Source organism: Homarus americanus, unplaced genomic scaffold (genome assembly GCF_018991925.1).
Source record: "Homarus americanus isolate GMGI-L3 unplaced genomic scaffold, GMGI_Hamer_2.0 scaffold45698, whole genome shotgun sequence".
In the NCBI taxonomy this organism is placed as follows: domain Eukaryota; kingdom Metazoa; phylum Arthropoda; class Malacostraca; order Decapoda; family Nephropidae; genus Homarus; species Homarus americanus.
The window spans coordinates 9,166,228-9,193,276 of NW_024735554.1; the positions used below are offsets into that span (position 1 = coordinate 9,166,228).

Below are 27,049 nucleotides of genomic sequence, written 5' to 3' on the forward strand. Positions count from 1 at the left end.
GAGCACTTTTTTTTTTTAAATAATGCAAATAAAATAAATTCTAAATGATTTATTTGTAGAAAATAAGTATTATGATTAGTAAATATATGTATTACTGGCCATCCCAGACACAAAGGCAAGCAGAAAATGGCCACTAAGTGTGTAGTGACCACGAGCGTTCCCCGTCTAAACAAGCTTTCCCCTATCTCCCTCGCCACTGCGAGTTGAGTTTTCTCAATTTACCCCGAGTGGGGGGTACGGCCAGCGGCACCATAGCCCAGGGCATAGGGGTTAAAATACTTAATATAATGATAAGAACATCTGTGGAAAAATTAACAAAATCAACCAATCCCTTCTGGTGGTAATGCTGTTTTCAAGACATACCAAGGTTCCTGTAAAAATACCAACAACAGCAGGAGCCAGTCAACCACAGGCCCTTGATCCTGTGGGTCTAAAGAATTTTGAGAGGTCTGGGCAGGTGTCCCTGTGGCATCACCATCGTCCACTAGCGGGAGGTCTTGCCAGAAGCCAACTAATAATTTTCACCGACACAATGGAACAATAAAGGGCTAAAGGCTAATTAGGAGCCTTTTGTTCTCTCGTCTCTTGCTAGTTTGTGTGATTACAAGAAACAGTGGTGGGAGAAGGCCACCATCCTCCTCCTCATGCTTATCAAGCCATATATTCTTACCCAGTAGGAGATGGTGGGTCACTGGGTCCTCATGGAGGCAGTCATCTTTATCTCCACCTCCATGAACGTTCTATTCACCATTATACAGCTGTGTCCCCCCCCCCCCTAGAGAAAGTAGCTGTTTGCCTCCCCCCTGGTACACCAACGTCCAGGACAGATTTAATCAACCTAATTGGAGTCTGTGGTACAGGAACTGGATCTCCATATCATGAACACCAATTCCCCAACCCATTTCCATGTGCAGACAAGAACCCACTCTGTCCTTGACCTTTCCTTGTACTCTGCAGCAGCAGGCATGAATTTTTGTGGGAGATCTGGGATGATCTATGTGGGAGTGATTACTTTCCAGTAATCCTTCACACACCTGATGTGATCATCGGCCCAAATTGTATTCCATGCTGGTGTCTGGACATGACTGCTGCGAGAGATTACGATGAAGCTCTATCCATGGGAATACTCTTGGATGCCCCACCGCTATAAAACTGCCCTTAGCCATCTATGTGCTGGCCACACTCACCTCACCCACAGTTTCCTTATGGCCAGAGAACCACAACCCTATTGTGATGACTGCCTGGTGCCACTGACTACAACACTTGCTAGTAGTGTCCCAGTCATGTGAATTTGAGGAGTCGTTTTCTGGCCAAGTGCTGACAGGGGGATGGCTTCTTCTCAGTCTCAAAGGTGCTCAGCAGGAAAAGTTCATCACCTGATGGTGGACTTTTAATTTTTTTTTATTACAATAGAGATACTTTACTGCTTGTGATTTTTAAATGAGCACCGGTAATTTATTTATTTTAATTTTTATATTTAAACTTAATGGGATATTTTCCCCAATTAATCAATCAATCAACTGTGCCAAAAGATGTGGTGATCAACCAAGATTTCCCAATTTATCAAGACTCAAGTTGAATTTATTATCATTGCCTCATCCTTCTGCTGTTGCAGAGATAACATTCTCAATGGTGACTACCATCAAAACAAAAAACAGATTTTGTCTTACCTCAGACACACTCAATAGAATACTACACAACAAAAATGTGCTTCAAGATGTTAATAGTAAGTCCTGGCAAACCCCTATGAAACTCGTGGAAAAAGTCAATATACTGTACAGTTTCTCCTCCACTTACGACGGGGTTCTGTTCCGACGGGGTATGACGTGGATGCTGTACACACGTGGCAGCGTGCCAGCCGAAGTTGTCGTAAGGCATCGTTAGACATTACAACCAAATGCCTAGACCAGAAAATAATGTAAAATATTTTAATACTGTATAATATAACGACAATGACCGTCATAAGTCGAGGAGAGACTGTACATTACAATAAGATGTCTGTGCCCGAAGAAGCAAAGGGCATGAAAGATGTGCAGCTTTAATGAAATTGAGTGTTACACTTTGTTTTTAAGTCTGGTACCTTTTGTACTGAATTGGTACCTTTTAGTGATCGAATTTGGTACAATACTTAAAAAAGTTGAGTGGCAATGCTACCTTTGGCATGTTCTCCCCGAGCACAAAGAAATTCTCAAGCAAACCTCAGTTTTATTCTAGACAGTATGGAGAGCACTACTGTACATCTCATGACCCCCAGCCAGGGAAACCTCCTTCCAAGATAAGTTTAGTAAATAAGATAAATATATCCAGATAAGCACATCCCAAGCTCCAAAAACAGACACAAACAGTCCTTAAATTAGGCAAATCTCATAAACAGAAACACACTGACCCCTGGACATATCACCCCCAACTCTGGCTTGCAGCTAAAATGCAAGACTCTGATTTTTAAGTTTCCCATGCATGACATTATTATTTCCCAAGGCATTAAGGTTAAAATTCCAAACTATCCATATGCATTGAACACAAGCACAGTATTAATCACCTCTTAATCATTCAGATGAGAGTTCATGTTCAAGCATTAAAAGCAATTTATTTTGACTTCAATGTGAGAAAATATTAATTCAACCTGAGAGTTCCCTCCAGAGTACAAGACCTGGTATCATGGTGTTGGAACTACCCTTTGTGTAAGAGTCCAATTCTAGTGGAAGCACATGTCTTAATCCTTATCTGGGAAAGAGCCCAAGTGGTCAAATAACCTATTAATTCACAGTGAACAATACAATATGATATCAACTTGTTAACAGATCCCAATACACCCAAAAGAACCTAATATTCTCTCAAAAGAGCTTATTAAATGAAGAAGAAAAAAATAAATTGGGCTTAGTAATAAGAGACAGACAGCATTAACCTGCAAAAATAGAGCCACCCAGCAATGGAACCACTTGCTTGGTGTGTTGGAATGGCCAGGAATAAAAGGGGTTTACCACTGAAGCCAAATTGTAATGTATGACAGGGTGCACTAACTGGAGCACATCCCTCTAGTTTACTAAAGGCAAACCTTTACTTCTACATTTCCTTACAGGGGAAATTGGACGAACAGATCACTTCTAAGATTTGTCCCAGCCACTAATGTTAGCCGGTAAGTCTCATGGCTTTAAACCAACAGCTTAGTGAGTGCATTATCCTAGCCACCTACAGAAAGGTTATAAATCTATTAAATCTAAAGTATTTATCACTTCTAAGGTAAGTAAATAATTGTTATAAAATTACAAAAACTTTCTACCTCCAGCAGAAAATCTGTCATTAAGCTGCCGTGCCTTCTTTATGATAGTATTTTTCTGTGCATCATCAAATTTATTCACATTCATGTCTTCCTCGCGGCTGAAAGGACGTCTCTCTTCTGGTCCAGACTTCTTTTTTGTCTCCTGGTAGATAAAGAAAATAACATTATTCACTAGGATCTACTAACTAAATACAGTACAGTACTGTATTGTTCCCCCAAAAATATCATACAGGTAATGCTTTTAGTAAGCAATTATGTCGTACATAATGAAAAATAAAAGTATTGTATATAATAAAAGCTAAAATTAGAAATGTAAAAATAATATGTATTTATTTTTTAAGTAATTAAGTTTAATTTTTTCTCACACAAGATGAGAAGTAAATGAAATATGTGATGAATTACAACCCAGTCTGCTCCCATAATTATATAATTAACACTTCAAAATTTAGCTTACTTTGGGACTTTCAGACAAATAATGTACAGTACTACAGTTTCTTTATTTCTGTAAATACAAAATCTCAAACAAATACCTGTACAAAATTATGGTGGCTCACATATTGCCTTGTCAGAAGCACTTATTACAGACACATTGTTCACACTTTATTTGTTGTTTTGGAACACTTCAAAGTGGTTTAAATATGGCTTCCAGGGATACTTTTACATGTCTTTCCAGCATAAGTAATCTCAGCATTTCAGGAAAGCTAAATACTGTATAACAGATGTATCTGAGAAGGGAGAAGGTGCAAAAACACTTCAACTGGAGCAATGATATTATTAAGGACAAGTGAAACTAAGGAATTTAAAAATTCATGAGAAAAGTAAGACTTCCTTTGCAAAGAAACCTGAGTGATCAGGATACAAATGGAGTTGGAAAATGCAGTGTTAAATTTGTATCAGCAACAAATGGCAGATGGTGTTTATGCACCTGAAGGGAACTTACGAGTGCTGCTTGACAAGTGGCCAAAAGCAAGAGCAAAAATAAGTTTGATTCAGTATTATGGATTTCTAATTTAAGTGTATCATTATCTTCTCTTTAGATACATTATATTACTTGTGCATGAAGCAGACATTTAAATTGCCTTGGGTAAGTTCTTAAGCTCTCCAATTTTGGAATACATGTACTGTACTGTACCCATATTTACATTTTCAAACTGGTCATCCCCCAACAGCATAAGAACATAAAAGTAAAACATATACTATACCATATTTACTTTTCTAGGTCTGTGACTAATATTTAAAGTAAACTGTACAGATAAAATATTCCTGCAATATAAAATGTCTTCTACATCTCTCTTCTTATACAGGTGCTTCTCTACTTACGAATGAGTTACGTTCCTGAGGCTTATTTGTAAGTCCAACTTTACTATTGTAGACACCAAACATATTGCAAAAATGAAAAGATTATGGATATTTAGTACAGCTATACCCTTTAATACAGCTTTAAAACCTGGCTCACTCTTCTCCTCTTAGGTAATGTTTGTTCTATCTGGAATTTTCTTCAAAATAATCCAGTCTCATCCACATTAAACACCTGTTCTGGCAGGTAACCCCCCTCAGTAATGATGTCTGTATCTCTGAAAGTTTGTAAGTTGAATGTTCTTAAGTAGAGGAGCACCTGTAGTCCTTATCTAAACTATCAAAAAACAGTATAAGTCTACTACTGTTTGGATAATTTTACAAGCTTCCTGCCTGACCTGACATTCCTTGCATAGTGGTGGGCAAGTGTTGACTGCCGAGCTTTCAAATGTACATAACTTTGTTGACATTGTGATATCTTTCTGTCACATGACAGTTTTCTGATCAACAGCCAGTGAGACATAGAAATGAAATTTAATAAATACCTTTAGTTTCTTCTTGTGCATGTCAATGAGAGGTTTGGCTCTTTTAGACTGGTTATGTTTATCCACTTTTTCAGAAAGCTCTTTGTCACGTTGTTTGCTTGCAATTAGTTCAGGAGTTAATTCCTGCTGTTCCTCTTCTTTACCCATCTGAAAAATATTTATTTTTAAAAGCCATTTCAACACTATAAAAAATTGGACATATGAATAATTTATCAATTAAAAAAACAATTTATTAGTGCTTGAAAAGGATTCTACATTTCCAATCTTGTCTGAATTTCATTAGAGTAGAAGGTGAATTTTGAAAACAAATAATTGAAAAGAAATACACAACACAGTGGTCCCTCGGTTAACGAACACAATCCGTTCCAGAAGGTTGTTCGTTAACCGAAAATTTCGTTAACCGAATCCATTGTTTCAATGGGATATTGGGTAACTGGTTCCAGCTCACCGAAAAGTACATACAAAGTATAAAAAAATGCAGTAAAGTGCACTTACTTTCAGGTGTGTATGTAGAAGGCTCCTGGTTGATGATGATGGGAATTAGAAGTGGGGGTGGAGGAGAAGGGAGAAGAGAAGGAAGTGGGGATGGAGGAGAAATCACCTTTCAGAATGACCAATAATTTCAATGAAAAATGCAAAAATATTCAAGACACCAACAAAATAGGTGCTCTCTCCACAGAAAACAATGCCAGACTGACGCCTGGTGGCCGACCCACACATTTAATGGGTGCACAACTAACTAGTTCCCTGTACTGCATATACAGGGTTATCAATATGTTAAATAAATGTTAAAATGACTAATAATTTTAATAGAAAACATGCATAAATATTATAGAGCACAACTTTATTGATATTTACTCCATTGGAAACGAATATAAACATAGAACAGATTAATGAATTGGCTGAGTACCCCCTCAGCTGATGTTCAAAACAAAACGTGATTTTCTTAAGGATTTCATTAATCAAATTTTTTTTCGTTAACCGAATTGAAGATTCTTATGGAAGGTAATTAATTAACCGAAATTTCGTTAACCGAGGCGTTCATTAACCGAGGGACCACTGTACAATGGAGAATTTATATAGAGTAAGAAATACAGGAATGGTAGCAAATAAGAAACAAGAATGTAAAACTGATAATGTTCGTGTAATTTTTTTTACAATCAAGCTTTTTCCTGCTAAATGAAGGTAGCTGGAATCAAGAGCTAATACAGAGTTTTCTCGATTTAACGAGCTAATTTGAGCTACCCTTTTCATTAAATCAAAATTTCCGTTATTTTCACTTAATTTAGCGAACTAGTTCTCTAAATCGAGCGTGATTCTGTTAAATCCCACACCAAATGCACCACTTGGCGCATGGGGTTTGTTTACATCCGCTCAGTCTATATCCTGCCACCACCGTGTGTGTTGTTCACTGTTACCTCTTGGTCAACTAACTACAGTACTGTGCTTAGACATCATGCCAAGTCTCTCAGAAGTCTCAGAAAGGAAGTGGTGTGGAGAAGAAAGTCAAAAGAATGCAGCTATCAATTAGAAAAGTTTGGAAATTAAAGAAAAAATTTAAAACAAACCCCTAACTCCCTAGTTTAAGGTAAGCCACGAATAATGTTTCTTTGTATACATCATGTGTCTGAGGTGTCTACATAGGTGTGAGCGTACTAACGGAATTAATTTTGATTTAGCAAACAAGTTCACTAAATCGGTGAAAAACAACGGGAAAAATTCCTTCCGCTAAATCAAGAGTTCGTTACAACGGATTCCGTTAAATCGAGAGTACAGTACAGTATACTACTATACAGACATGCATATTCTCCCTTCATTCATAATCTCACACTGCTGTGAAAGATGTGTTCTGCCATGGCAGTCCCTTTATATACTGTCATAATTAACCTGCACCACTTTGGCCTAAACTCAAGGGTATGGCATCATGATTGATCACAAAAATATCCTCAGCACACATTGGTCATGGATCACAGACCGAGATGTGGAGCTTCAATAGCTTATTACATCTAAAATGATTGTGACTGCTATTAAACTGACAAAACCACCCTGCATGTTTAAGGCTCATGACCTACAGGCATTACATCTTCAATGACCTTTTTCCATGGGATGTCCATCCCACAAAGAGGTTCCTGGTCATCTACAAAGCTTATATCAGCCTATATCTGGATGAGATACCTACACTTAGAGACTAAGTGGCACAAGGGAATATACAAGGCAACTCTCCTTGTTACCTGCTTTAACAAAAGTAGGATTAACTCCCCAGTGGGCTCCATGTCACATTGGCCTCTTGGTAGGTAACATGGAAGTTTGCTGCAACTGAGGAAATTGACACCTGAAATCCCAATACTGTATGGCCAACATAAGTGACTGCCAGCTACTGGTAGTTGCCCTCTTTCTGAAATGATTCACACTTCTAAAGACCTCTTTGGGTAACTTCACTGAGATAGGAAAACATAATGTTCTAATAAATGAGACTTAGACATTAACTGATCATGGCTGTATATACCTTGTTTACCAACCCATGAACTTGGTGCTATAATATGCGTTACATATTCCTGGGCTCAGTCATAAAACATTATCTACCTCACTTTCTCTTAGCCCCACTGACAGATATGACTGCGATCTGCGATCTACTTGCAGACAAATCTGAGAGAAAAATCAGACAAATTTTCGAAGATGAAATACCATAATTTTTCATTTTTTAACTGACTGTATTGAATTCAGAGAGATGCAATGTTTTATTTGTGGCTGACTGTTGTGTCTGGACTCTTGAAATAAATATAGCTAGTCTAGATTTAAATTTAATTACAGGAAGACACAATGACCAAGAAAAAAATGTGCTAGGCAGGCAAACACTGACATGTCTGGATTTTTTTCTCCAGAATTAATGTTCCTCGTAAGTGTCGTCACTATCATTCTCTCCGTTTATTTTTTACATCTGCAAAATTTTCATCATCGTTTTCACTATGAACATCACTCAAATATTCAAACAAACCATAATAAGCCTCTGCTGGCTGGTTGTCTGGGTTGTAATTTGTCTTGTATTATCACAAGACAAAAAACAAAACAAAATATGATTAAGCTAGTGCGTCGCTTAACCTGAGCCAGGCCGGATTTTTTTCCGAGGTTGTACAGTGCTACTGGCGACTCACGTACCTCTGATCATACCGCTTAAATGTACAGGACATAGACCTGCAAATGTTTTGTATTATTTCTATATTGTAGGTCACCTAACTAAACTTTGATTCTACAAGCGTTGCATATGATTTTTTTTTTAAATAAACTTTAAAGATAATAATAAAAAAAATTGTGTTTGTGCCAATATGGTAAGCAAACCCTTGTGTGACTATAAACTAGTGAAAAAATCAGCCATATTTGACTTGAAATACAACAAATTGCAGACAAATTAGACATTTCTGTCAGTGGGCTCTTAGCACACACTCTTCCAAACAATGATGATGATAATTCTACTGAATCACTCACTTAAGCATTGTCATTGCAAACACCTGCTGAAACAACTTTATTCACATCTCATATCCCTATTTACCAAATTTACACCTCTCTTACCATGAAAAGGTCTCCCTTGGGTTACAAAAGGGTTAGTCCCCAAAAAATTTGTAACTCAATGCCAGTTTCCCATTGACTTCCATTATATAATTGGAGATACATTCCCATGAACAAAAATTTACTCAGGCAAATTTAAAATAACTACAAAGGCTTTTTTAAATAAACACTTAATTGAAAAATTCCCCACAATCAACCCTCTTTTGGAACACAGTTTTATCAGTCTCTCAATTCTGGTTCATTCCTGATACTCCATATTTTCCCACAATCCTCTCCACTTCCCTATCACTAACTCTTGTATTTAAATCCCCTCATCACCATTACTATCTCTCACACTCAGGTTTTCAGTACGTACAATTATTCAAGTACAATACAGTCACCCAAAAAAATCCTGTCACCTCTCCTCCTGAACCACGAACTCCAAGATTCAGACTCTTGAATCTGAAGTATTTATGGACAGAATAATGCATCAGTGTCTACTGCTTCAGGTTCATGAATCTGAATATCAGGGTTCGTGGAGCAGTAAAAGAGGCGACAGGATTTTTAAGGGTTACCGTACTGTACGTACATGCATTCCCAAAACTTCTTTTCTCTTTCCTGGTGGATATATTGCTACTCACTCTAACCCACCTTTCACTCTTTACTTTCAAGAGTCATTGTATTCTGGGATTAACCTTCATGTATTCTATGACACAGCTCCAAACTTAATTATTGAACACCACCATCTCTCAGATTTGCCAGAGTTTACTCCCCCTCACTTGTCCAAACTTCACCTCTCCTTTTACCGTCATTTTTTTTATTACACACACCAAGAGCATCTAGATTCCTTTAATTCATCATAGTTTATCACACATCCGCAATTTATCCTTTCAAAAAAAATTTTATGCCCCGCTCTCCACTCATTCACACACTTCTGCTTCTTAGATTTCCATCCCTATCACTTCTAGTGGACCCTTCATCTGTGTTTTTGCAGACAGATTTCTATATAAACCATATCTCAATATTAATGTAACAAAATTGTATACCCTACCTCCATTTTTCTTGCTTTATCAGCGGGAGTATCAGTCCATCCTGAGCGATCTCCTTTTACTTGTGGAGTCTTACGCAAAAATTGACGAGGAGCTAGACCACAGAAGTTGGGTTTGTCTTCTGGTAATTCTAGCATCCATGATTCACGTACCAGTGGCTTGTTGTCCTGCTGAAAAAGTAAGGCTATTGTTTGCATTATAATTACCATAGATTTCTTGGCTTATTTTGTAAACCTATTAATGAAAACTTATTTAACAATAATGTACAAATAATCATGCATTAAACCTGTATGCTGTTAACTTACTGCATCTTTCCCTTCTAGCTTGTCCTTCATTCTCTTTGCCCTAAGCTCTAGTTGTCTGATTCTGTATTCTTCCTCACTGAATTTCTGTGTGGATGGTAGAGGCCCAATTACTGGCCCATCACTGTCTTCACTTTCACTGTTTTCCTCCCCATCAGTGCTCACATTAGATGATTCCACAGGTAGAGTAAAATATTTTGGAACTGTTGGTCCAAGGATACGTCTATTGTCACAACTTGTAGCTTTCTCTTGCTTTTTGTTCAACAAATGTGGAGGTAGAGCTGGCACATACATATCATCATCATCATCAGACCCAATATCTGGTGTTCGTTCCTGGTTTGGTTTAGCTGCTTTACTTTGGGGATGTTCAGTATGTACCTCACCAGTTCTCTTTAAATTTTGTCTTTGAAGGTTTTGACTTACACTTGTGTCAGAGAGATTGGCACTTTGGGAGTCATTGTTTGTTCTTTTCTTGCCTACTAAGTGTGGTGGTAAATCTGGCATATAGTCATCTTCATCTAAATCTTCAGTGTCATCAGATGGAGTTTTTGTTGCAACTGTAATTAATTCTCTATTAGTAAAGTAAGTAAAATATACTGTATCAGCAAAATAATTTATTGCTGTTTATATATTCATCAAAACTAAAAAAAAAAAAAAAGTATTTATGCCATCTGCAGGAATTGGCCATAAAATAATTTGCCTAACAAAATATTTTCACCATTACTAGTAGAGTAGCTACAGTAATTTGATACTGTATTTGGCTTTCCTCTTACCTTTGTTCTTTTTATGTGATCCAGATCCCATACCAGGTGGTAAAGGGGGGCCATAGGAGTCAATATCACTATCAGAATCACTCATGTCGAATACTGCTTCTCGGCTGCAAGAAAATAATCACAGAATTTCAGGATAACCACTGTGCTAACTACAGTATACTGGATGACAGAATGGTAACAAAACAGGTAAATTTGCAGAAAAACAGGAGGGGACTACAGTACTGCAGCTATTCCTACAATTTTTATAAAAAAATTATAAAAAAGATGTATGAGGAGTCACAAATATGAAATTCCAGAGACTTATAGGATGTACAACCACTATGCACTATCTGGCAGTCCACCCCTCACCTGGGAGCTTGTATTACTTAGTGACAGTACAGTACTCATTACTGTATCTTGTAGGTTCCCTTCAGTGAGGGAAGGAAACTGGTGCAGGATCCAAGAGGAAGTGATGAATACTGCCATAGATTCCAGCCATACCTCTTCTCTCAGAGGAAGGGTTGGACACAGGTCTAGCTTCCATGCATACTCTTGCACTAACTAGACCACTGACCAACCAATACAGGGTTGCTCCCAGATGGAGGTGCCAGCACCACAGCATCTTCCAATTACTGGACACAAAAAAATAACATAAATACTCTATTATGTAAATTTGAGGTCATTTGTATAACAAAGCACAGGACAGAAAAAAATTAATGCCCTTGAAATACTGGTACAAATCCCAATGTTAAACATGATAAACTCCAGAACAGAGGTGTGGGTCATGTGGGTCTGGTCGGGTGGGCTTGGTAGTTTGTGTAGAATTAGCTCAGGCCCATCGCACAATTATGTGATATTACATAGGAAAGAAAAATGTACATTTTCTCATATTTCGGATTTCCTCATAACCAGATTATACAAACTTAACCTATACTCCGGTTAAAATGGCCTGAGTTTGGAGACTGAATGCAGTCCATACTTCACTTTAACGACTAATTGGTACTACAAAAACAGTCGTTAAATTGAAAATCGTTAATGCGGTGAGTATAGTTTACATGCTAAGTGGGTCAATTGGTACCAGCTCTCAGACACTTTCACCCCCTATAGACCCCACAACCACTTATTCACACACATTAATACTGCATGTAGAGTTAATAACTAATAATAACCAACCTTTAGACACTCATTGAACAGCTTAATGAGAATGTTTGCTGTCATCCAAGGCAGGGGAGTGGTGCTAGTGGCCCCCTACCACTGCCCCCACACTCTCACACTACGCTGCTTCCCCAGCGTCACCACCAACTGATCCTTCAGTCTCAAAGCCAGTGAATTCTAGTGGCAAATCATCTAACAGATCACACACAGGTAAATCTTGAACATTATCATCAACAGTGCCATCATAGATAAGTGAGTAAATTACACCATGCCTCCTATTCACACGCTCTGATCGCAATAAACCACCATGCTCGCTGATGTCATCAAGATGGCCGCCCACAGTAACTATCAACTTGTGCTACTGTATCATTATTGTGTTGAAATGTATCGTTAATGTGTTGAGTTACCACAGTTCATTACTGTCGTTATTGTGATGAATCGTTACTGTGAAACTTGTTAAAGTTAAGTATGTACTCTAGTATTGAAAAAAATTATTATAAAATTACAAATGACTACAAACTTCAGTAAAGTTATCAAATACTGTATTGCAAAAGATTATGAACACTTGAACAACAGTTCAAGGGGGTCAGTGGTTGGATGTAAAATTTCTCAAGAATAAAATTATAAAGAAAGAATTAATATTTTCTTCTTTACAAGTCTCTAGGTTTAGCTGCAAATGCCAGAAAAAATATTTAAATTTTTTTTATACAATAATAAGATTAATTAGCAAAAATGGCATAAAATATTTGGAAAAAATATTTAGAACTTAGTTTTGTAATTATTGTATGTACACCCTATTAATATATAAACTGTAGCACTAAAATACACAAGAACAGTAGCACCAAATGGATGAGCTCTTTTCACTTGTTGAAGCCACAAATAGCTCCAGCAAATGAAAACAAACCTCTGACATCTTTTTGCCACTCACACTTTATTCAGTTAATGATGCCAAGGTTCAGAAGCAAATAATATCCCTAAATTATTTAAAGAAGCATCACCACTTCCTGATAGCTGCTGCTTCACTAAATCATTCAAAATAAAATGAGTATTACCTAGGTTATGCTATAGTACGTAGGTTGTTGCTTCATTAATACTGTACTGCAATTTGGGTATTATTATATTGGTGACTTTTTTCATCTTGAATATTCATCTATGTTCCACTGATTTATCAGAGATAAGATCAACCAACCTAACCTGCCTATCCTCTGTTAGGTTACAGGTTAGGTTAGATTAAGTGAGAGTGGTTCATCCCATCTCTTATAAATCATATACAGTCTCTCCTCAACTTACGACGGGGTCCCGTCCCGACAACCAGGTCGTAAGTCGAAAAGGCGAAAATAATACATAGAAATTCTAAAATGGGTGTCTCTTTTTCTTCTCAGCAGCACAAGAACTCTCACTTTTATGCTTGCCAGCCATTTTAAAGGGAACTACAGGTACAAAAAAAATTGTCAGTACACAGCGCGATCACTAACGTCGGTACTAGAAAATATGTACAGTAATTTGAAAAATATTTTATACAACCACGGCGGTCGTATGTCCTGGTTGTTGTAAGTCGAGTATGTCATAAGTTGAAGAGTACCTGTACTGTATTGTACAGTACAGTACTTCAAAGCCCTGACCACTTTGCGTGATAAAAATTATATATTTCTAAGTGAAATCAAGACATAAAATAATATTAATATAAATTTTCGAAAAAACGCTATAAGGTACTGTATTTTTATTTTTAGTTAACATTCAGAAAAGGTCGACCACGGAACTTCATGCGTACTACGTATTGATATTTATATAGGAAGACAGGATAAAAAAATTATTCTATAGGTATTATGTTTCCATCACTAATTTATATTTTTCAATTTTCTTTTAATATTTTGATTTCTATAAAGACAGTACATTTTGGTGGGAGACACTGTTTACATCTGACTCGCGTGACTATGTCCCGCCAATTACCATAAGTCTCAGTGTCAATTGATATTTCTATTCGTGCTTAGTGATTTGAATTTTCCTTGACTAGTTGCCATTGGAATTTTCAAGGTTTATGGTACTCTGCCAACCTCTGTGAGGTGTGGAAAATGTGGTTCAGATTGCCACTACCATCAAGATAAGAACTTTGGTTTTGTGCAAAATGACAATAGTCATCATGACAAAGAAATCTCGCTGTGCCTTGTGTTTAATTTCTCATTCAAGTGGCATCACTTTATTGCCATTCATCTATTCATTAAGGTAAGTTTTTTAACAAATGGGGAGAACCAGGAGGGCCTTCTGGTTTCTTTGGTTAGGATTTCGTTAGGTTTGGGTTTGTCAGTTTTTTGCATGTTTTTACCCTATAATTTCCCTTTACTCCAACGCCCTGCCCACTTTGTGTAATCAAATTTATCGGGGTAATTATTTGGATCATGACTGTCCGCTGCTTTTCATTGAAAATGGGTTTAAAAATACCCAGTTTTCACTGATTTTATTAGAAGATACTGTATTATGTTGGTAAAAAAGGTATTATTGTATTTCCGCACCCAACATTCCTACCCCTAATCTATTATCATATTCGAATAAGACATCTATTTATAAGATAATTTTCCTCTTTTACATTACCGTCGCAAATGCATGATAACGGAGATAGCATATACAAAATTTTTTCTATTTTCTTCCATCAATCTTCCGCCATTATCGCCTACCTCACCTCCAACACTGCATGTCTCCTTCATAAATCATCACGCGCATGCGTTCCCGTACACATCATGCAGCCAATCAAAAGTTTTTTTGGGCAACCAATTAAAATGATGTCGTTTAATTCGAGGTCTTTTGGCCCAATCAAATTCGAGTTTAATTTTGGGTCTCTCATATTTCAAAATTCAAATTAATTTCCGACCATGGAAGTCTGCGATGAGTGTCACTTCAATTATATGGAGCTGATTGCGAGTTTTGGGGGAAAAAACGAAGAAACTATAGCATTTTTTCGATCTCATGGTGTTCTCCCACCTCAGTAAAGTGTCCTAAGTGCAAGAATGAATGTAAATATCGTCAAGACCAACATATGTGGCATTGTGGTAACTCCAACTACGAACGAGAACCAAGACAATAAGGGTAATAAATAAGTGATTCCATCATATGTTGAGTCAGTTAGGTTAGGTTAGGTTAGGTCAGGTTAATGTTTTTCTAGTGTTTTTTTGTGTATTTTGTATTCGCCTAGCCATTATTTTTTTTCAGAAAACGCCCCACCAAAAAAAAATTATAAACAAAGACGGCCAATTTCCGAAGGAAATGAAGGTCATAACCGATCTAAACACATAAATACACTAGAAAAATATATTTTTGACTTTTTAACAAATTTGGGTGCACTTATAAACATTCACCGTAAAAAATATAAAACTGGCTGAAATCATGTGCTAACCAAACCAAACATATATCTTAATTCGCCTATATCTAGAAAACTAAGCATTTACACAAGAAAATTAATAGAACTGAAAGTAATCAGCATACAAAACTGTGTCTAAAAACACCCTCATAATTACTGAACCCTCTGACGGTCACGTCTCATATATTATCCTTCACAGTACGTACAATAACCCCCTCGGACAAAAGCCCCCAGGAGAAAAGTACCCTGGACAAAGTCCCCCCCTTGGATAAAAGCCCCCAGACAAACGTCCCTCAGTTAAAGTGCAAAATAGGTTAGGTTTGGTATTGCAGTCTTATGATAAAATAAAGGTATTATTATTGTTTTGATCATCTAGTGAATTTTAAGATTTTAAGTTTAGGTTATGTTAGGTTTAAATTATGTTTTTCTGGTGGTTTTTTGACGTGTTTTGAACTTCCAAATATGTGGATGACCAAAACAATAATTTTACCATAATAAATATAATATTTTATATGATTTTAAAATTCCTATTATTTGTCCTAGGGGGCTTTTGTCAGTATCATCATCGTTTTGGTCATCCGGCGAATTTTAGGTTTGGTTAGGTTAGGTTGAAATTATGTTTTTCCAATGGTATGTTTCAATTTCCAAATACGTGGATGACCGAAACAATAATTTTAACCTTTTGTCCTACACTCTCATCTTTGCCCAGGAAATGAATAGAAGTGAAAGTAATCAGTGAACAAAACTGTTACTAAAAACACCCCCCATAATTACCGAACAGCTGACAGTCACAAGTCATATATTAGCCTTTACTGGTAGTGGAGGGGAGGTTATATCTCCATAATACCTCAATTCCGATAAAATGAAGATCAGATTCACTTGAAATACCACAAAATACACTAAAAAAAAACTATTTTTGTTAGTAGTTTCCGTGGTAGAACTTTTACGAATTTTTTCATTACTTTAAGTTCTAGCTCCACTATTACCATATAAAATCAATGTAGAGTTCCGTGCATAGTCATTACCGAATAATTACCATTATTATTATTATTAGTCCTGTATAAAAGGATAAAGGATAATGGCTCTAGTTTGGATATAAGTAGATAATAGACTGTAAACACCAAGGATACAGGAGCCGGCTGTTGTGTGGTGATGTACAAGAACCCAAACAGAATAACGTCAAAAACCTCACCGATTATTCTTTCAGTCATAGAATTATAACTGTATAACTATCAATGACTGAAAAAATTACTCAAAATAAACCTATGTGAATATGAATTGGCATCAAAAAGTAAAAGGTATTATTTGTTACCAGTTAAGAAAAATGCGGGAGCCCTTGTACACTAGGAGGAAGTTAACCACTCCCTGTACACACAAAGCAAAATGTGCAGCCACCTATAAGTCGTCACCACCATGGGATATTATGTTCTTTGGTACTGATGAATTTGCTCTTCAAAGTTTGATGGCGCTCCACAACGAACAGCAAACGAGGTGAGTCACTGTACAGTATGGTGTTATGGGTTTGACAGTGATGTTCTAGGAGAATAATCTAGGTTAACCAGTCACCTAACGAGAAATATCTAAAAGACTTTAGGAATAACTGGGTTAATATTGACGAGATACCTGTCTCAGCCAAGGAATAACTGGGTTAATATTGACGAGATACCTGTCTCAGCCAAGGAATAACTGGGTTAATATTGACGAGATACCTGTCTCAGCCAAGGAATAACTGGGTTAATATTGACGAGATACCTGTCTCAGCCAAGGAATAACTGGGTTAATATTGACGAGATACCTGTCTCAGCCAAGGAATAACTGGGTTAATATTGACGAGATACCTGTCTCAGCCAAGGAATAACTGGGTTAATATTGACGAGATACCTGTCTCAGCCAAGGAATAACTGGGTTAATATTGACGAGATACCTGTCTCAGCCATTTTTTTTTTTTTTGCGGGGAATAGCCCACCCGGGCTTAAGGGGGCGAAAAAATAAGAGTACTGTATTAATCTACACCATGAAGATGCCAGAAAACCAGCTTTTTGAAGTGAGACACATTTTAAGAGTATGGAAACAAGGCAGAGCATTCCACAGATCAAGGATTTATCTTATGAGGAAAGACTAAGGAAATTACAGTTACCGACACTGGCGTACAGAAGATCTCGTGGGGACCAAGTGGAAACATACAAGATAGTGTGTGGCATATATGACCAGGCATGTACAGCAGGAATGTTCGAGATGAGGGAGGCTGACACTACCCGGGGGAACTCAAAGAAGATCTACAAAACAAGAGCGAGGCTAAATCTCAGAAGACACTCGTTCACGAGTAGGGTTGTCAACAACTGGAATGGGTTACCTGAGTGGGTAGTGAATGTGGAGACGGTGGAAAAGTTTGAAGCAAAATTAGATAAATACTGGAAAAATCAACAAGTATATAATTATAGGGCACAAATATCCGCCACACACAGCCACCGTCTGAGTAGAGAAGAGGCTATTGAGCTGGAGTCACAGGCGTGAGCCTCTTCCAGAAGATCATCTGTGAGTATCTGTGAGTATTTGATTTTTTTTTAAAGGAAGCAGCCTGGGTATGATTTTAATTTCATTGACCAGTTTCACAATGGCCGTGGTGGAGGTTGGTTGTCATTTGTGCTCCTACGATTATTTTAAGTTTATTGCAGAGTTTTACGAGCAAGACAATTATTCTATCCAATTCTTACGTATCCCTGGTCCTTCCACTTCTAAGGTATTGTACTTTCAGACATGTAGCGCCCCCAGAGTTTTTTACTGCTGAAACATTTAGGTTAGGTTTTGTCAGGTCAGATGACTCATTTTCGTTTTCTACCCCACCCAAAAACCCCGATCTCCCAGGCTCTCCCCCATTGCAACATATCATAGTAAGTTCTTTCTGTTTAAAATGCCACTGGAACTAGGGGGCAGAGCCCCCTGGCTTGGAAGTTAGGAAAGGTTAAGTAGGTTTCTTTGGTTCAGTCTTCTAGCAACACTTTGGCCACTTTTGTTTCTTATCTACTAAGGTTAGGTTAGATTTAATTTAGAAATAACCACTTTTTAACACATTTGCCCAAAATACAACAATGTCTACTGCAAAACACAGTGAAATTGCAGCATTTTTAAATTCATTTTCTGTGAAAAATTGGCGGTGTGTATGTTGTCAATAATTGTAATACAGTAACTTATTTCTTACCTCAAAAATACCCCACATTGGCTTGAGGAATTGGACTGTTTTTTCCTTGGTTTTCCTTGTAAATACATTGATACCATCTTTTACTTCAATTGTTTACTTTTGAAGGAACATTTTAGATGTTAATGCTTCCATATCGTATTCCCTAAGAAACTGTGGTAAATATACCTTCCAAAACCCAGTACAGTACAGTACGGTACTGTATGTTAGCATCTCAGAAATTATTCTCTTGAAGAACCAGAACTCTTAGAAATCAGTCACCACCAGCTCCCCAAATGTGCTGGATAACAGAGAGCCTTCTGTAGGTGTGCTCCTGAAAAGTTTTATGTCTCAAGAAACCTATTTAAAACCAGTCCATAGGCAACCATTATATAAATATTTTTTACATAATACTGTAACCTATCCATGGTCTCAAGCAGTTTGATTTTGGAATATATTGTAGTATTTATTGATTGTGTTCTTGTTTACAGTGGTGTTGTGGGGCAACTGAATGTTGTGTCCGTTTCCTTGAAGAAGATTGTTCCTGCAGTTCGACGTTACTGCCTTAGGGAAAGAATACCACTTCATGATTGGCCATTGGAAGTACCTCGTGGAGTTTATGATCTTGGCATTGTAGCTTCTTTTGGACATCTTATACCTGCTAAAATTATAAATGCATTCCCAATGTAAGTAATATTTAGTCTTATTTGGGTGTAATTTTCTAGCAAAATCGTTTTTAATTTTCCAAAATATATTTTTTATTTTATTCAAACTGTAGCCTTCAAAATGAGCTGTACCAAAGAAGGAGAACGTTTGCAAGATGAAATCCATAAGACATCGTTGATTTACCAGTAAGCTTTACACGACTTAATTTGTAAATCATCTGAATTCCCTTTTTCTGGCTAGTTTTCATTACTCCTTAAAATTCATATCTCATGACAGCATTGTTAGTAACTGATATATGTATCCAGGGCATGTTTTAGACTGGAGAAATTATTAAATATCATTCAGCTTCCTAATGGGGCATGAAACCTAAGACTTTATATCTTATTTTGCTGTTTATGCCAAGAATTGTGGTAATTGCTACCAATCCCAGATGTGATGTGATGGGGGATGTAACACTGAGCCATTTATAGCTTATAAGCCATTCACAGGAGCATGAGTGTGCTGATGTCCACACTTGATGGCATTTGGCGATGAATTGAATAGATGATGGATTGGTACTGGAGTCATAGTTATGGCAAGAAGTATGCTGATTAGTCATACACAATCTAGGCCTTCTTTTTTCAGAGAACAACTGTTGCACCTGATCTTCTCTATTTAGGGACTGTTAGGGTGCGTCTTCACTTGAGAATTTTAGCCCAAACGAACCAAATGAGCAGAATTCGGCTAGTAAGTAAGTGTCTCCGAGCCAAACGCGCCAAATGTTTTCCTTCGCTTGTCGTTAGATGGTGAGTGCTCAAAAAGATTCAGTTGCTCATTGGTGCTCTGTCAGGACAGGTGTTAATGCTGTTCCAGCTATATGGTGTGTTATGGAGTGGGACAGGGAGAAATGTTTAACCTTACTGGATGAATATGAGAAGCATCCTGAGCTGTGGAATGCCCAACATGGGTTGTACTACAATAAAGATAGGAAGCATGATTGCTGGGTGAGCATTGCACAAATTATGGATGTTCCCAATGGAAATGGGAAGAAGAAAATGGGAAGTTTGCTTGCCAGCTTCAGGGGGTAAAAGGGTGTCATTTGAGTAAAGTTTTTCAAATGGCCACGATCCATTTCACTTAACAGGGACATATTTTTCCTTCCAGAAAATAGTCGCCTTAACCACACTCTCCTAGATTTCTTCTTCCTTTTGGCTAAGGAATAAATAATGCACCTGCTGCCACTGTGAGATCCATGGTTCAACTGAGGAAAACGGTGGGAATAAGACGAGCACTGTCGAACATGCAGAATACAGAGCTTGCACTCGAACTGCTCGTTCGTGCGTTGTCTGCTCGTTTGGTTTGTTTGGGTTAAAATGCTCAAGTGAAGACACACACTTGGATGTGACTGGGAGGTGGGGATGATTGGTGTACCCTCATGTATCACCCCAACTGGAGCCACTGGACAGAAGGCATGAGCCAGACCATTAACTGTTCTTGAAAAGTTCCCTAATTGTTTATTTCCTAGTTTCTTTGAACATATTTTATCTGTGTGACTAAAGGAGTACTGTACTGTACTGTATTTTACTGTTCACAGGGGCATCCTTAATATCCATGGTTCACTTTTGCCACGATGGAGAGGAGCTGCACCTACTATACATGCTGTGTTGAATAATGACCTTGAAACTGGTATAACTATAATGAAAATTGAACCTCATAGGTAAGATAATGTAATTAATTCCTGAAAAGTTAATTATAGTTTTCTTCCAATCTCATTAAATATATTTTATTTATTTTTATATTCCTTTTGCATATTCTCCAGGGTATATGAAAATTATATATTAAGTAGATTGGCCACATATAAAAGTGTGCTGTGGTAGTACTATTGTGCATGTCATTGATTTCTTTTGCCAGCAGTCATATTGCGGACCTATCCATGGCATAACATTCTCATATCCTCTACTATTCATCAGACATTGCATTTTTCTTGGGCTTTTTCTTTCATTAGTACTGTACCCATTCTACATTAATGTATTTTTTGTAGAGATTAGTCATGTTTTAACCCTTAGGCCCCAGGTGACGTTCCAGAACGTCCGCCTATTTTCCCGCCTTAGTTTTTTCTCAATTTAACCCAACATGGGGGGGTACTGCCAGCAGCACCCTAACCCGAGGCTTAAGGCAGCTGTTTATGTTAAAACTGCTATATTTTAATAGAATTTGCATTATAAGTCACATATAGTTTGTTTACTGAGAAACAACAAACCACTAATAATTATGCAGAGACTGCAAATGTACAAAAATAGGATAAAAATAGACTTCAAAGCATTTCTGCCCATTTTTATGGTTTATGCTCTTTCTTCATTACTCTACTAAGATGATTTGTTGTTTCAAGGCAAAGTAACTTTTTTTTTTATATATACAGCTCCTCCTCGACTTACGACCACCCGCACTTACGACCTGCCTCAGTTGTACCAAAATTTTGTCAAATTATGTATTTTCAAGTCCCAACGTCAGTACACAGACAAAATTTTCGTTTGTAATTCACTTTAAAATGACTGGCAAGCTTAAAAGTGAGAGTTTGAGAGACACCCATTTTAGATTTTCTATATATTATTTAAGCATTTTCGACTTAAGACCTGGATTTGGGTCCCTAACCCCGTCGTAAGTCGGGGAGGAGCTGTACCTGTATATCGAACAGTAAAAAGTTGACACAACTGATTCAGAAATTTACAAAACAACTAAGAGAAGTGGCTGCCCCCCCCCCCAAAAATAAAGCCAGATGACATGTACTTCTATTCCAGAAATAGAAAAAAAAATCAAAATTTTTATTAAAAGATTTAGTTAGAATGTTGTTTTCATTACAGTATATATTAACACTATTTTCATAAGAATAATACACCTAAACTTAGTTGACAATCATAGCAAGTTAGCAACTGTACTTTCCTTTTACGCATTTAGCGCCCCTGCTACACTGAAATTTGGGCTGCATTCTCTGCAGCCCAGTGAGCAGGTCTGATACGTACGGTGGAGGGGTATAATAGCAGCGCTTTGACTTCACTGTAGACAGACCTTGAGCCGTGCTTGTATGAAATATAAAAAAATGAAAAATATTACATGAAATATGATCGAAAATATAATATCTGGTATGAAGTACAGTACTGTATTATAATAATTTTGTTTTGAGCAAAATTATGGGGGGAAAAAGTTATGTATTTGCAAAGCATTAACTTCACTCAACTGACATTAAATGAGAAAATTGAAATCCAAAGAAGAGGAAGTCATACGCCAAACTTGAATATTCAACAGAGTAGCACAAGTAGGAGTAAGGAATACTCACATCAGTTCAATATTAATGTGTGAAAAATGTGACTGCATCTGTGGCTGTGATGAATCAAATGCATTATTTTGCTATTCTTGTTTGCTTTATGGCGGGGACTCAACAAAAACTGGTGTGACTGATTTGAAGCATTTGCAACAAAAAAAGAAAGTATGAAAAATCTGCTCAGCACATGAATAATATGATTGATTTATCACCCCTGGGTAAAGTGAATATTGTCGCTCAAATTGATACAACATACAAACTTTGTTTTCAAGTATAATGAACAAGTGAGAAAAAAATTGTGATGTCCTATCAAAAGTCATAGATTGTGTAAAATTTTGTGGCAAGTTTGAGTTCCCTCTCAGAGGACATGATGAAACCACAAGCTCGAAAAACCGAGGAGTATTTTGTGGTTTGCTAGACTTTGTCTGTGAACTGGACTCTAGTTTAAAAGCAAATTTAATTACAGCAACAGTTTTCAAAAGAATATTAAAACCCATAAAAAATGAACTACTAGAATCTATGTTCAACATACAGTAAGTCAAGAAAGGATCAAGGGAGAAGTAAATAATGCAGAATATCTGGCAGTAATGTGTGATGAAACCACTGATATTTATGATAAAACACAAATGGTAATTGTGTTAAGGTAAGAAGTACAAGGAAAACTAGTTGAAAGATTCTGGGAATTTTTCAACCTAGTCAACCAGACAGCAGTAATGCCTCACATAGATATCTTATTCTCTTAGTTTCAGTCTAGAAACATTGATGCAACAAAGGTTAATGGCTTCTTAAATGTGTTCAACTCAACAATTCAGAAAATAGGAGATGAAAGTGACAGTCAAGGAAGTGGATTCAGAGCCAAAGAGAAGAAAATGCTTTGGAGATAAATCAGCTGCTGCAAAAGAAGTCTGTAATGTAATCATGATGCAATGTAAAGAAAGATTTAGTTTTCTTAATCATTTGGCAGCAAGTAGACTACTTTTGTTAAACAACTTTCTAAAGTATGCTCATAATTTTCCCAGTAATGAACTTGAACAAACAGTTGAAGTTTATTCCATGTTTGAAAAAGACGAATTGAGTACTGAACTTAGTGTACTCTATACAAGAGAAGATTTGTGTAAATAAGAAAGCCTCATGTATTTGTTAAAAATTATTATTGAAAGCTATCAACAGTCAACATTCTCAGAAACTGTAAAGCTTATAAAGATTATGATAACAACACTAATGACAATGGCTGAGGCAGAAAAGTGCTTTTCAACCCTGAAAAGAATCAAAACTTTCTTGTGGAATACCATGATGAACGACAGATTATCTGCTTTAGCAATGATATCATTTAAAAATAAAATTATCACAGAAATAAAGGAGTTTATTTTCAAGTAATGCCCAGTTGGGCCCCAGAGTATTCACGCCATGAACTTCAACTCACAGATAGGACCCTATGGTAAAAAAAAAATTTTTGTGTGGCACATTTTAAAAAAATGCAGTCCCCATTATGCATTTTATCACTGACTAGGAGTATGGAGTGGGGCTAGGGACTCCATTACATTACTAATAAAATTAGTGTGCAAGATTGATGATCATGATGAAGCTTTATTGTTCAGTGCTAAGCAGCATCTACTGATGCTTAGAAATAGCATATGGTTTATGTACATTAATGTACACTATTTCCATTTCTCCAAGGTTTGATGTGGGAAAAATTGTGAGCAGAGTAGCAGTTCCCATATCATGGGACACAAAAAGTGGTGTTTTAACCAAACATCTTGCTGCAGTAGGAGCCCAAGAGCTGATATCTGTGCTGCAGGACTTACCACAGAAACTACAGGCTGCTGTTATACAGTCTGAAGATGGAGTCACTAAAGGTACAAGTCACAAATAATCACCTCTTAGAAATGTGTTGAGATCATTGTAATCACTTACTGTATGTTGGCAGTCTTTTTTAAATATCTTTTCACATTGTACATTATAGTAATAAATACTGTTCCAAAAACTTCTTTTTTTTTTCAGCTCCAAAAGTTAGTGAGGCCACCTCAAAAATTCAATGGAACTGCTGTACATGTAGTAATATTCAAGCCATGTACAGAGCTTTTGATGACTACCTCCCACTATGGACAATATGGCATGGAACACCAGTAAGACTCAGGGATATGGTTATGCAAGAAGAATGGTCTCCTCATTATTTAGATGTGGGTAAAACAGCTGTCACTAAAGTACCAGACTTTAAGGAGAATAATGGAAGAGATTTAGAAAAAATAAAGGAAAATATACCACATAACAGTGGGTGTGTAACAGAAGAAAATGTTTTAGAAAGAAATGATAAATGGTTGTTGAATAAATGTCACATCACAAATACTACTGAAGCAGACAGGATTGTTAATGTAAAAAAAAATTGTGAGCAAAATGAGAGCTATGCAGGTAATCTTAATTTGATAAAGAAACTCCCACCTGGAAGTGTAGTGTATAATAAGAAACTAAAAGTGGTAAGTGTTTTATGTCTAGATGGGTGGGTGAACTTTAGACAAATTGTGATAAAGGGACGCAAGGCAATGAGTGCACACGACTTTTACAATGGTTTTATTGGTAAAGTACCAAAGGATCATCATAGATTTGACTGATGCGGTCTTCAGTTCAAATGTAGACATTTCTAATTGTTCATTAATTCTATAATGTAAATTTTATTCAGACTACATATTCTGTATGGGTAAATAAAATTGAAGCTGAATTCACTCGGTTACAAAAATAATCCTTTAATTGCATCCAGAGATAAAGACCTACAAGTTAAATTATTTGTTCTAATTTGTCCATTCTGTTCAATCTCGTGTGTGTGAAAATAAAGGAACTTTCCTGTTTCTCAGTATGGCTCATACTTTCATTTTCTATTATGGATTCTAGTTTTGAACTTGCCAAATACTGATAAGATACTTCAAATTATGAGTATAGACAAAATGGAGTGAAAACTCTGGCTTTCATAAGCTACTCTCATGTACTCTTGGCCTATTAGGGAACTTATCAGTCAACTTTTGTCAATTTTAAACTGAAGATAAGGCTCTTGAATTTGGAAAAGTGTATAAACTATATGGTAAATGTTCTACATTTATAAATTGGATTGGGGGGGGGGGAAATAGAAAAGAAAAAAATGACTGCAGCATTAGGGCAAGCTGGAGGCTCCTCTATTATGGCAATTACCCTGGAGAGGCATTCCTTGGGGGAGTAAGGCATCAGAGATAAGGAAGGAGCAACCACAAAATTGATTTGGTGTACAAAAGGACCTCTTCTGCTAGAAATGGTCAAGTCTATGGGTGTTTTAGATGAACTAATAGATATGGCAAAATTCACCCCCCCCCCCACACCAATAATGGGTAATGAAGTACAGAACTGTACAATAGTGTTTTGACTTACTGCACACTTGCATGTCTGGAATGTCTTAAGAAGAGACTATGTTCTCTGGTAATTATATTCCAACAAAAAAGGTTAAATTCTTGTAAACCAAAGTTGACAGAAACAATTTTTCCCATAGGAAATAAAAAATAGCTACAGTATCTACAATCCCCAGCCTCCTTTTACCCCATGAAATACAGTACATATAGTATATATAAATTTAATAGAAACTAAATTAATGTTTCATTCATAAGAAAAAAAATCATTTTGTATTGTACTCACCAATGGGCCTTAATCTTGTCTGTGTTGGTCCGGATACTACACACTGTTGTGGGGGTTAGGCCCAATGCTACACCAATGTCCACAGCACATTCACCTTCATGAAAAATTTAAAATATCCATGGTCTTGTGTTTCTTCTTCACAACTCTCGCATTACTACCATTGATAGGCGCTTGGAAGCCATTTCGATGGGTTACAGTACAGTATTTGCAGCAGAAACACTTTAACATGACCACATGCTGTGGAAGTTTAAGAAAGACTGGGAAGAAGATGCCATATTCTGCGCGCCATACAAAGAACTGTACTATTGTAGTCCGTGCTGGGTGACAATATTAAGGCAGCGTTCTAACGAATTGGGTGGGTCATAAAACAACATTGTCGGAATCACGGGTATCTATAGAGTAGCAACATTATAATGAAACAAAGTTGTTTGGAACAACCTTTGGCGAGGACTTACTGTATTGGCATGATTTATGCCCATGAATGAAAATTAATTCAGCAAAGAAAGGCTTACCTTCACCTCAATCCCAACCTGCCTGGATCCAAACCTTTCTCTACAATAACCATCAGTTACTTAGCCAAAATCTTTGACAGAAATGGGGTATAAATCCTTTTTACCTTGAATATGTAAGGTCCTGCCGATGTTAGTATAGTTGCTACGCTGATACTGCTGGCATACTTGCAGCAGTGAGTCGTCTTCCTCCAAAATGTTGATCAAGGTGGTCTAACTTGTTCTACCAATGACTGGAGCAAGCAGTTCTCTTCATTGAAAATCCCACCGACTTATGATGTCACCAAGTGACATGTATTGTTACATTCAGTTTATGTTTATATTTTCAATTGAAAAACTCAATGCTATTAATGTACTGTATGTAAAATTAGTGTTATAATGCAAGCTTAACTTATTTATAACAAACTAATTCACCAGAACTAAATGTGAATTACGAGAACTATTTAACTCGTTTCAATACGGTGAATAAATCT

General features: G+C 36.8%; 2 protein-coding genes across 12 annotated transcripts; one reads left to right on the top strand and one right to left on the bottom strand.

Annotated features, from left to right (window-relative positions):
• Positions 1-1,385: 1,385 nt before the first annotated feature.
• Positions 1,386-16,724, bottom strand: LOC121871495 (GPALPP motifs-containing protein 1-like). 11 transcript variants are annotated; one of them, XM_042373877.1, is made up of 8 exons: positions 16,587-16,724; positions 11,941-12,099; positions 11,137-11,399; positions 10,789-10,892; positions 10,019-10,572; positions 9,716-9,883; positions 5,122-5,268; positions 1,386-3,422 (listed from the first exon to the last, which is right to left on the bottom strand). In XM_042373877.1, the coding sequence occupies exons 4-8, from the start codon at positions 10,871-10,873 to the stop codon at positions 3,264-3,266; spliced, it is 1,113 nt and encodes a 370-aa protein (XP_042229811.1). In that variant the 5' UTR covers positions 10,874-10,892; positions 11,137-11,399; positions 11,941-12,099; positions 16,587-16,724; the 3' UTR covers positions 1,386-3,263. The 11 variants fall into 11 exon arrangements, with proteins under 11 accessions (XP_042229811.1, XP_042229808.1, XP_042229817.1 ...); XM_042373874.1 differs by lacking the exon at positions 16,587-16,724 and adding an exon at positions 16,311-16,433; XM_042373883.1 differs by lacking the exon at positions 16,587-16,724 and adding an exon at positions 16,261-16,393 and having other exon boundaries at positions 9,716-9,880.
• On the top strand, positions 16,453-25,133 carry LOC121871494 (methionyl-tRNA formyltransferase, mitochondrial-like). The gene is made up of 5 exons (XM_042373871.1): positions 16,453-16,765; positions 18,941-19,135; positions 20,689-20,811; positions 24,091-24,269; positions 24,415-25,133. The coding sequence occupies exons 1-5, from the start codon at positions 16,548-16,550 to the stop codon at positions 25,020-25,022; spliced, it is 1,323 nt and encodes a 440-aa protein (XP_042229805.1). The 5' UTR covers positions 16,453-16,547; the 3' UTR covers positions 25,023-25,133.
• The last annotated feature ends 1,916 nt before the right edge of the window (positions 25,134-27,049 follow it).

Excerpts from the sequence above, each read along its gene's own strand:
- LOC121871494 (XM_042373871.1), top strand. The coding sequence starts at position 16,548 with ATGAATTGGCATCAAAAAGTAAAAGGTATTATTTGTTACCAGTTAAGA. Across the intron at positions 20,812-24,090 it reads ATGAAAATTGAACCTCATAG|GTTTGATGTGGGAAAAATTG; the intron begins GTAAGATAATGT and ends CATTTCTCCAAG. Across the intron at positions 24,270-24,414 it reads TGAAGATGGAGTCACTAAAG|CTCCAAAAGTTAGTGAGGCC; the intron begins GTACAAGTCACA and ends TTTTTTTTTCAG.
- LOC121871495 (XM_042373877.1), bottom strand. The coding sequence starts at position 10,873 with ATGAGTGATTCTGATAGTGATATTGACTCCTATGGCCCCCCTTTACCA. Across the intron at positions 10,573-10,788 it reads ATCACATAAAAAGAACAAAG|TTGCAACAAAAACTCCATCT; the intron begins GTAAGAGGAAAG and ends AATTAATTACAG. Across the intron at positions 5,269-9,715 it reads ATAAAGCAAGAAAAATGGAG|ATGGGTAAAGAAGAGGAACA; the intron begins GTAGGGTATACA and ends AATATTTTTCAG.